This window comes from Mastomys coucha, unplaced genomic scaffold (assembly GCF_008632895.1).
Source record: "Mastomys coucha isolate ucsf_1 unplaced genomic scaffold, UCSF_Mcou_1 pScaffold5, whole genome shotgun sequence".
Classification (NCBI taxonomy): Eukaryota; Metazoa; Chordata; class Mammalia; order Rodentia; family Muridae; genus Mastomys; species Mastomys coucha.
In genome coordinates, this window is record NW_022196911.1 from 821,000 (window position 1) to 832,268 (window position 11,269).

General features: G+C 44.4%; 1 protein-coding gene across 2 annotated transcripts in view; it reads left to right on the forward strand.

Annotated features, from left to right (window-relative positions):
• The window catches only part of Mthfd1l (methylenetetrahydrofolate dehydrogenase (NADP+ dependent) 1 like), a 181,783-nt gene that overhangs the window by 79,800 nt on the left and 90,714 nt on the right, over positions 1-11,269 (forward strand). For both annotated transcript variants that reach the window (XM_031351087.1, XM_031351088.1), the window contains exon 20: positions 4,608-4,719. In XM_031351087.1, the coding sequence (XP_031206947.1) occupies positions 4,608-4,719 (112 nt within the window). The remainder of the gene's footprint in view (positions 1-4,607; positions 4,720-11,269) is intronic.

The window sequence follows — 11,269 nt, forward strand, 5'->3', positions numbered from 1 at the left end:
GTTGTGATCCATCATGTGGTTGCTGGGAATGAAAGTTGCTCGCTCCTCTTGGCCTCACTTCCTCTGGTCAGCCCCACATGCTCAACCTAAAGATTTATTTATTATTATATCTAAGTACACTGTAGCTATCTTCAGATGCACCAGAACAGGGCATCAGATCTCATTACGGATGGTTGTGAGCCACCATGTGGTTGCTGGGATTTGAATTCAGGACCTTCAAAAGAGCAGTCAGTGCTCTTAACCACTGAGCCATCTCTCTAGCCCCAAGATAAATACACTTATACATGGAGATTGGTTTTTTTTGTTTTGTTTTGTTTTGTTTTAGACAATGTGCTTTATTTTATAGCTACAGCCACCATTAAATATGTGTCTTTCTTTGAATGTCTAATAGCAACATTTTGATCATTAGTTTACTAGGACTCCACACTGGGAGTTCAAAATCAGGACTGTAATCTTAACAAGGTTATTAATCTTTCCTTGGCCTTGGACAATGCCTCTTGATTCCCTGGGCCTTGGGTTTCTCCTGTCAGGAAGAGACCCGTTCTTGCCCTCCTGTTATTTGCTTCTGTGATGCCCAGCTAATGCTCCATTTACACAGAAGTGTAAAGAGCAAGGAGGCCAGAATGTAGGGAGTTGGGACAGTGATCACCAGGCTGAAGAGAAGTTGATTAGATGGTTTGTGTTCTGGTTAGATGGGAGTAATGGGTTTTCCACATCTGTCAACTATGTTAACAGTTCACAGGAACAAGAAACAGGAGGGGTGTGTGGCAGGGTGTGCCAGCGGACCTAATATGACCTGTTAGCTCTCATAACTGTAACAACTACATGAGAAAAACAACATATACGGAAGAAAGATTTCTTTGGGCTCACCCTGTTGGCATTTTCTGCCTCTGGTTGCCCTGTTGGTGTTGGCACTGAGTCAGATAGCACAGTACGAAGAATTTATCAGAGATTCTAGTCAGAGAATACACCGGAATAAGCTGCTTTTCTCATAGCCAGCACAATGGAGACAGTACAAGACCAGGGCCCAATAGTCCTCTTCATGGAGATGTCCCGTCCTCAGGACCAAACTCCTCCCACCCAGGCCCCATTTCCTAAGACTTTTACCATCTTCCCTTGGTGCTGAGACTGTCACAGAGACCTTTGGAAGATAGTCAGGATCCAAACTCCAGCATAACATTTTATATCACACACACATCAAAGCATCCTGTTGGACTCCTGAGTTACTTAGTTGCCAATTAAAATGTAAAGGCTGGGGCGATGGCTCAGTGAATAAGAACACTTGTTCTGCAAGCATGGGGGCCTGAGTTCGAGTCCTCACTGCCCACATAAAAAGCTAAGTGTAGTCTTACATGCCTATAACCCCAGCACTCCTGTGTGGACATGGGAGGCCAAGAAGGGAAGATCCTGGATCTCCTAACCTGAAATGTAGCCAGTGAAAGACAAGAGCCCCTGTCCCGAGTGAAATGGAAGGCTAGGACCCAAGCATGAGGTTGCCCTCTGACCTCCACATGCAGACTGAATACTGCATGCACCTGCAGTCACACACACACACACACACACACACACTCACACGAAAGTGAAATAAAGACTTAAACCACAAACATTTTTGCTGACATATGAGTCGTATAGCCTAGCCGATAAGGAAAGCTCTGAAATGGAAGGATTGCTTTAGATCAGACAGCAGCCTGACGGGATTATTCCAGAATCCTGAAGCCTATGCTTGTTCAGCCACAGCCTGTCACCTGTGTCCCCTGGAGACCAGGCCCCCTACCTCCCTGACAGATGGCAGCAGTGAGGTTACAGTCTGTCGAGGAGACAAGCCAGCTGCCATCCCAGGACGGAGTCTGTGACTTTGTCCTCTTTACATTTCTCCATGGCAGCAGTATGCCCCGGGCAGCAGGGTTGGAAGACGACGACAATGTGGAGGCTTCAGAGTCTGTAAGATGTTTTTCTCAGAGCTCGTGAAAGGGTTGTGTAGAGAGAAGAGACGTGTTAATAGATGGTAAGGGAGTGCAGATGCTAGCCGTGTGTACATGTGAACAAGCACACACGTTGGACTTTTATAACCCTCATATGCTCACGTCACTCTGACCTTCTCAGGGCCTCTATACTCTCTCTGTGTGGAGGACTTGTGAACTCCCATGGTGGCTTCGAGACACTATCTTAGTCTCAGACTGTCTTCCGGCTTTGGTTCATTTTTGAACCATGTTCAGCTCATAGCCCATCATAGTTCCTGGGAATTTTCCATGCACCCCAGCTGCCCCACCCCCACCCTGCATCGCTCCCTGCTCTCCGCTGTGTCAGCAGAGGGGCAGGCTGTATTTTCACAGGTGTAGCCAAGCCTTCATCTGAGCAGACCTCCAATAACTGGCTGGGCTAGGAATAAAGCCTGAATTTTTAAGGAGAATTATTTTCAGATAGACCTAAAGTCTGTTGTTATGATGAAAAGGAAAAAAAAAAATGACTCTAAAAAAATGACTAAATTGACAGGGATGGTTCAAAGACCTTGAAAGCCTAGAATTTTTAATTAGTTCCTAATATTGGTTTTGTTTTATTTGTAAAAAATGCTGATTGGTTTTATGTCAATTTGACACAGCTAGAGTTATTTTGGAAGAGGGAACCATGCCCCCACCAGACTGGCCTGTGGGTGAGCCAAACTGGTTGATGTGGGAGGGTCCAGCTCACTGTGGGCAGTGCCGTTTTTTGAGGCTGGTGGTAACCAGGCTGAGAAAGCCAGAAGAGTCAACCAGTAGGCTGCACCCCTCACAGCCTCTGCATCAGTTTCTGCTTCCTTCAGTGACAGAGTGTGTGATGTGTTTGAACAGCGGGTTGCGTCAGAACATAGCACACACTAGGCCCAAACAGTTCCACGTGTAAGAGGTTTAATTGAGAGGGAGAGAGGAGGGAGAGAGAGAGAGAGACGGAGGAATGTTCCCCGTGTATATATGGGTTCTGACGTCGTGGCCGCAGGTAAAGGTGGGAGGCAAGCCCAGTGGATTCTGGGAATATGGTGGCTGTTGCCCTGGCAACAGGTCTGTGACACCACGGGCTTTGGAGGCCCTGATGCTAACAGTGTGACCTGCGAGTTATAAGCTAAAATAAGCCTTTTCATCTCCAGGTTGCTTTTGGTCATATTTTATCACAGTAATAAAAACCCTAAGTAGCATAGTAATTAGTAAGAACTGCTCATAAACAAAGTGCAGTATACACGTATTAAAATGTCATGAAGAGACCCCCCCTTATTCTGCATGCCTTCTTTAAAAGGAAATTTAATAGTAAACTTCAGTTACATGTGGTGGGTGCTTGGCTGTGATCCCAGTGTTTAATAAATAGAGACCAGAGTATCAAGAGTTCAAAGACATCCTTGACTACAGATCAAGTTTGAGGCCACCCCGGGCTATGCAACACCCGGCCTAAACAACCACACAAAATTGTTTCTATCATTCCTACATTTCACCCATGGTGGGTTTTTTTTTCTCTCTTTATTTATTATCTTAATAATTGTCAGACTTCTAACATGTAAAATAGACTATTTTTTAAAGATTTAATCAGAATTTTTTTTTTTAATGAGAAAACAACTTTAGCATAGAAGTTGAAAACAAACAAACAAAAATAGCCTAAGCTTGTCCTTTGTGTGTAATTGGCCTGTCTGGCTTTCATAATTCATGTGTTATATTGTTTTTTATATTCAGTTCTTTGTAGGTTTGTTTGAAACAAAATCTCATATAAATCTATCCTGACATCAAACTCCTAATCTCTCCTGCTTTAACAACCCACATGCTGGAATTGTGGGATTTTTCTCCCCATCCTCCTGCTCCTTCTCCTCCCCTGCCCACTCTTCTCCATCTCTCTGTCCCCTTCCTCCCACCTCTTCTCACTATGTCTAAAGGAGACTTAAGACGCACTTGGTGTCTGAGTCCATCAGGGTGTCTTTGGTTTCAGTTTGGTTTAAAGGTCATTGTTCTGTCTTGTCTTTTTGTGTGTGTGTGTACGTGTGTATATACATGGAGATCTCAGTTTGACATTGTATCTTCCTCTGTCCATCACCACTTGGATTTTTAGGCAGTCTCCCAATGAACCCATAGCTCAACGGCTCACCGATTGGCTAGAGCAGCTGTCCTGCAATCTCCGTGCATCCACCTGTCTTGTCCTCCCCCTCCCCCACTTTCCAGGTGCTCAAGTTACAGACTGGCATCACCATACCAAGCTTTTACGTGAGATCTGAGGATACAAACTCAGGTCCTTGTGGTTTCTTATCCCGCATTGACGGAGCCATTCCCCCTAACCCAGCCCTGCTTTTATCTTTAGGTTGAGCCCCTGTACCCCAGGCTGGTTTCTAACCCTTCTGTAGCTTTATGTGACTTTGAACCACTAAACCTTGCACCTCTACCCCAAGTGTTGGAATTACAGACATGCTTCACCCTTCCTGGCTCACAGTACTTTTAGATCTCTTGGTGTGCTTTGACTATGCAGTAGGGATGCAGAGAGACACTGGGTAAGCTTACACCCCCAGTGCTCTGTGGCACCTTGTGTCCCCGAGTTAAGTTTGGCCTCCATTCTTTTGTTTCCTTTGGGGCTCTTAATTTATTCTCGTTCTTCTGCAGGGAACACCTGTGTTTGTGCATGCTGGTCCCTTTGCCAATATCGCTCACGGCAACTCGTCAGTATTAGCCGATAAAATTGCACTGAAATTGGTCGGCGAAGAAGGGTTTGTGGGTAAGTGGCTATGTTTAAAAGTATTGATTATAAAATATTGATGAAATTGAAAAGATAATGCCTGGGATGGAGTGTTGACATGAAATCTCGTCCTTTACACTTTTCTTTGTAGAGTGTCTCAGTGCTAGGGAACTCTTGTTCTGTAACAGCGTAATTATGATGTTGACTGCAGTCAAGTACATAGGCCTTAAAAGCTCTAAAACCAATCAACTGAATGACCTTGGACATATTTTTAAGTATACTGAATCTTGGTTTTCTTATGTACAAAGTGATGCTAATGAAATTATTTTAATGAGTCATCCAATGAATACATATTCAGAACATACCACATTCAAAGCTCAGAACTGGAGATCCAGTGGTTAGCAGAACAGGTCTAACAGCAGGCCTTGTAGAATCAAATGGTCCTTGACTGAGCAATTAGCAGCCATCATAAGACTAACATTAAAATGATTTTTTTTTCCTCTTCCTGGCATCCTGGTGTGTTTTCGTAACCCAATAAAAGGGAAGTTTGCAGCCAATCTACTCAAACTGTATTTGGTAAATTCATACTGTCTGGTGTGGTCAGCAGGAGGCACCTGCCATAGCATTTGCTCCACAGTTACTGGCCATAATCTTAGGCTGTAATAGTAAAGCTATGATGAAAAACCAAGAAAGGACCATGAAAGAGTGCTTCATCCCACACTGCAATGGTTTTATCAGATTTTCCCCTGCCGGCAGACAGAGCCCATTATCATGTAAATGCCATAATCAAGTCCAGCACTTACTTCCTGAATGCTTACCATCAGCCTTGTGTCAAGTTTGGTTAAAAAAAAAAAAAAATGTGCTGGGCAGAAGAACCTAGATCTACACTTTCATGCTGTGACATCCCAGGGTTCATTCGGGTTATCAAGACTGATTTAAGAATCCCTTGTAGACACAAAGATGGGATCAAATGAGGATTTATGTAATTCCACCCTTCAAAGAGCTGTGTGATGCAGCAATCGTGTACTTTTCTGGTTAGGCACCAAGTCCACAGCATGAGTGGCGAGGCGCGTGTCTGGGTGGATTTGCTCGGTCAAGCACGTGCAGCAGTGGAACTGATGGCTGAGGCAGCTGGGGAAAAGGCAGATACCGAAGAGATGGGCACTTAACTGAAAAGCTTCTGCTATATCGACTGGATAAAAGGGCTTCCAGGATAAAGCACTCTGTTTTATGCTGACTGAGCTCCCTGCCTTATAGTATCCAGCAGGTATTTCCAGAGTATACATCATCATGACCAAAATATCTTTAGCGGTACATGTTGATGGTGTCTGCAAAGCATGTTAACCCTCCTGTGGCCTGTGCAGGACGTTAGACACTGGGCGTGTTCTTTGAAGGCATTCTTATTTGGACAGTGGGAAGGTAGATCAGATGAGGACGGGGATACTGAGAGGTGGTACTGATCAAGGGTTTGAAGTTGGGGAGTGGGAGCCTTCTTTTGGTAGCAATGAAGCAAGAGCTCTTCTAGGCCTCAGTTTCCCCTTGGCTATAATATTCAATAATATCCAAGGGAAAATTGATTTGTGAAACAGAAGGAACTACACATATGTCCCCCATTATTATTTCTCTGATCCTGTGTAGCCTAAGGGGAACTTCCCGTGGTAATCATCTCACCTATAGGGAGAGTCAGAACTCTCTCAAAGTCACATTAACTCGCTCTGCTCCAAATTCCTTATCTGGAAAGTAAGGCCCTTAAAAATATATATTATAATTGTGTGTGTGTGTGTGTGTGTGTGTGTGTGTGTGTGTGTAAGAGAGATGGGTTGGGGGAGGCACAAGGCAGCTGTGACACACAGGTGGAGGTCAACAGACAAGTTTGTGGGATTGGTTCTCTTTCCACTTTAGTGGGGGTCCCTAGCTTGGCTCAGCAAGCACCTTTACCCACTCAGCCATCTCACCAGACAAAGTAAGGCTCTTAAGTGGACTTTCCGAATGGATTCTAAAAGATGGTATGTGACATTTCGCCTGTCCAGGTCTGGTCTGACACCCACTCATCCTCAGCCAGTCCTCATTGTCTCTCGTCCCCATTACCGACACGTGGCTAATAAAAGTTAAAGTCCTGTTCTAAATTGCGCTTATTTTAGAGCGATAACAATTTTCGTTTTAATTATTGTATAGTGCACATCACTGAGAGTGGCAGTTCTCGACCTGTGGGTCATGACCCCCTTGTGGGGGGTTAAACTACCCTTTCACCGAGGTCGGATATACGGTACTTACATTCAGTTCATAACAGTAGCAAGAGTACAGTTATGAAGTAGCAATGTAAATAATTTGATGGTTGAGGGTCACCAGGACATGAGGAACTGTATTGAAGGGTCCAAGCATTAGGAAGATTGAGAACCAGTGACTTAGAGCCTGCCATTGTAGCTGTACAGCAAGAGACTATAGTCAGCTACTACACCGCCGGGTTTCCAGAACTCTTCATCTTTGTAGTAGACCTTCCCTGATTCCAGGCACGGGCCATCTGCTTCTAGCTTGCAGACACATTTCTTACCCTGTAGTAAATCAGGGTGTGGTAGGGGAGACAAACCCGTAGAGTCTCAACAGAGACTGGGGTACACTGGGGAGCCAGATTCTACGTTGATTAATAAGGAACCTGGAGAGAGGTCGGGGCATCATCTGGATAGAATCTTCTTCATTTACTGTCGTGCAATATCACTTTCAGTTCTGCCCCAACAACCGGGCAAGGAATCCTTTTGTCTACCCAGAATAATTTTTCTAAGATAATGGAATCAACGGTCCATTTAGCCTTACAACAGGATGGTGCTTATTTAATTAGCTGCATGAATTTGTCAGATGAGAGCAGTGCTTCATGAGAACTTTAGAGAAAGCGCTGTGGCGACTGTAATGGCCCCTTTTCGAGAGCCAGCAGTCTCCATAGGAGTCCACTCAACCTCTGTGCACTGCTGAAAGGCAGGCTCCGCTTGGGCATCAAACACAAGCTGAGGGTTATTTTTACAAAAAGGAAAAGAAAAATAACATTGACATTCTACATTTTTAACTATTATTATCTCATTTAAAGTGTTTGTGAGAATCTCAAAATTGTTCACAAACCTTAGCTTTTTCTTCCTTGTTTTCACTGGGTTTTTTGTTTGTTTGTTTGTTTGTTTGTTTGTTTGTTTTATCGTCTTTGACAATTTTCAGGTAAAGACCCACCTCTACTTGAGAATGTGGACCTGGAATTGAACATGCTCATAGCCAAGAGCCCTATAGCCTAAATAGCCACAGCCACAGGAATCTATGGGTAGACTTTGAAGGTCTACTGTCCACTCCTGTGCTTAAATACTGATAAAATGGACCAGATGTCATGGCATATGCCTATAGTCTTGGAAGGCCAGCCCACACTTGTCTCAATGACTCAACCATCCTCTACTTAAATTAATGAAGAAATCAATTTAATTATGATGTAATACCATGCCACTACATCTTAGTATGTGCAGTAATAGACTGTGTTTGTATCTCCCTCAATCACTCAGGATTAGCCCATTTTCTATTACTGTAGTGCAGTGCCACAGACTATGTCTTCAAAGAAGTCTGATCTGACTTTTGTTCTTAGTGTGGGTTGGCTGAGGACTTGCATCTTCTGATGCCCTTCTGGCTGGCAGAGTTGTGAGGCAACAGAAAACACACAAGAGACAGAGAGAGGTGCACATGCTGTGTACACACACACACACACACACACACACATACATGCATGGGTGTGGTGTATGTATTTGTGCATACATAAGCATGTACGTATGTGCATGCATAGGCGTGGAGTGTGTGTATGTGTGTGCATGCATGGAGTGTGTTCGTGTATGTGTCTGAGTGTGTGTGCATGCATGGAGTGTATATGTATGCATGCATGGACGAGGGATGTATTTACATGCATGTATGGCTGTGGGGGGCTGCATATGCACTCAAGTATTCTGCCTGCTCTCTCTCTGTCTCTCTCTCTCTCTCTCTCCTTTTTTAAAGTTTCTTTGTTTTGTCTCTTGTTTTTGTTTGTTTGTTTGTTTGGGGGAGGAGGGGCTGTTTCTTGCACATGTCAGTGGAAATGACTTAGGAGTCCAGAAGAGGTCATCAGATCCCATGAGCAAAGCCGTGAGCACACATGAGATTGGTCCCAGGAACCAAACTCAGGTCCTCTCCGCAGAGCAGCACACCAGAGCTCTTACCCGAGGATTCATTTCTCCATCCCAGGAGAGCCTTTTGAGACAGAGTTTGGCCTGGAACTCACTGTGTAAACTAGTGTAGCCGAGACTCTCTTAGCTCTGCTTCCTGAGTTCTGGATCACAGGGACTTTCTCATCCGTCTTCTCAAAAGCCCACCAGTATTCTATTACAAGACACCCACCCTGGTGGCCTCGTCGAATCCTCACCAGCTCTGAACACCAGAGCTTCACCCTCTTGCGCCTCATAGTGTCTATTCAAATCCAATGGGAGTGGAGGGAGGTAAAAATACTATTCTGACACAGCATTCTGCTACCTTGAAATGTCTTTCTCAATAGATTGCTGAGTCAAGATCACCTTGGGTGCCACTGCCCTTGGGCATCTTTCTTCTGACTCTATCCCTTGTCCTTTAGGACGCTTGTAAATCTTGCCTCTTGAGTTTCAGAGGAATCCACTGAGTAGTTACACCCAGCTTATTCTTGCCATCTGTTTTATTGCAATGAAATGTTAAATACTCCATCGTCTAGGTAGAAGAAAGCCAGACCAAGCTAAACATTCCTATAATTTCATCCACCCTTTAAAAAAAAAAAAATCTGAGATCTGAGTTGCAGCAGTGTCCAGCTTCTGAGCTGGGGGTTCCTGGAGCTCACCCTGTTGACATATAAAACTCTGCTCTTGGTCAGGGGCCTCGCTCTGTTATGAAGTTCATTCTTGGGTCTTGAGTAATTCTACCCAGAATCACGTCAGGGGTAAGAACTGGATTATTAGCAATCCGGCTGGAAGGGCGGTGCAAACCCAAGCAGCTGCCGAGTCCAGGGAATGGATTTTTAGACTGTGTACTTAGCAAAGCCTCACTGTGGGAACGTTGCTTCACGGTGTCCCTGGATGTCTGAATCCTGGAGCTCTTCACCAACTCCCGTGCTCCGGCCTCTCTGTGCTGACCTCTCCCTTCTACACATGATTTCATACAGACTGGACCTCTTTGTGGGTTAATTGTGGTTTTAGTCTTTAACAGGTAGTCTTCAGCCTTTGAAAATAAATAAATAAATAAATAAATAAATAAATAAGAGGAACATTGAAGGAGTCCCAGTGGTAAAGTGCTTTTCTGGCATAGTCAAAGCCATAGGATCAATCCCCAGCCAAAGGAATAATACAGGCTAGACAGATGGCTTGATGGTTAAGAGCAACTACTGCTCATACAAGAGGACCTGGGTTCAAATCCCAGCACCCCATGGCAGCTCACAACTGTCTGTAACTCCAGTTTCAAGGATCTGATGCCCTCTTCTGGTATCAATGGGCACCAAACATGTGGTGAATATCCATGCAGGCAAACACTCATACATGTAAAAATGGAAAATAAGTAAATAAGATTGGAATATTAGCCGGGCAGTGGTGGCTCACACCTTTAATCCCAGCACTTGGGAGGCAGAGTCAGGCCGATTTCTGAGTTTGAGGCCAGCCTGGTCTATACAGTGAGTTCCAGGACAGCCAGGGCTATACAGAGAAACCCTGTCTGGAAAAAACCAAAAAAAAAAAAAAAATTGGAATATTTTGGTTATCTGCTACTTGGGAAAGTATTCAGATTAAATCACCTGATCTCCATGTTCCAGTCAATTTCAAGTCTTGTTAGTTTGTTTTGGGTTTGGGTTTTGTTTCTCTGTGTAGCTCTAGCTGTCCTGGAACTTGTTTATAGATCAAACTAACCTCGAAATCAGAGATCTGCCGCCTCTTTGTCCTGGGTGCTGGGACACATACACCCCCCATCCCACCCCACCCCACACACACAAACACGGTTCTAGCTTCATCAAATCTTAATGCGCTGTTGGTATGTGCTTTAGGTTCAAGGGTTTTTGTTATTATACAGATAGAGATAGCCTGGACATAAGATTCCATGGCAGAGTCTAGCATGGCTGGAGCCTTTGAGTCAATTTCCAGCACTCCAGAAAAAGGCAGAGACATGAGATGTGATCAAAACCTCTGTGGCTTTTTACTACTGTGTCGTGAATCGTTGGCTGCCTAATTCCTCCTTGCAACAGTACTGGGAGGCAGAGCCTGGTGATGTATGGATTAAAAAGCCTTGGCTTGAAGTTAGCTCCTGAGCTCAAGGACAGACCTGACTCCTCTGATGTCACTCCTCCTGCCTTAGCTGTGTCTTGAAGTTGTCTTCTACACGTGTCTCCTTTTACTGTGGGTCGCCCTTCTGCCGTGTCCCAGGCAAGTCTCATGTAAGCAGAGCAGATGGTGGTGACAGCTTGCTGTTTTACCTCTAGAACTGTCAGCCAAAATAAACCGATTTTCTCTAAAAGTTACCCCATCACAAACGTTACAGCAAAGGGAAACCAAACTCCTCTTAGTTGCATCTTTCTTTTTTTTTTTTTTTT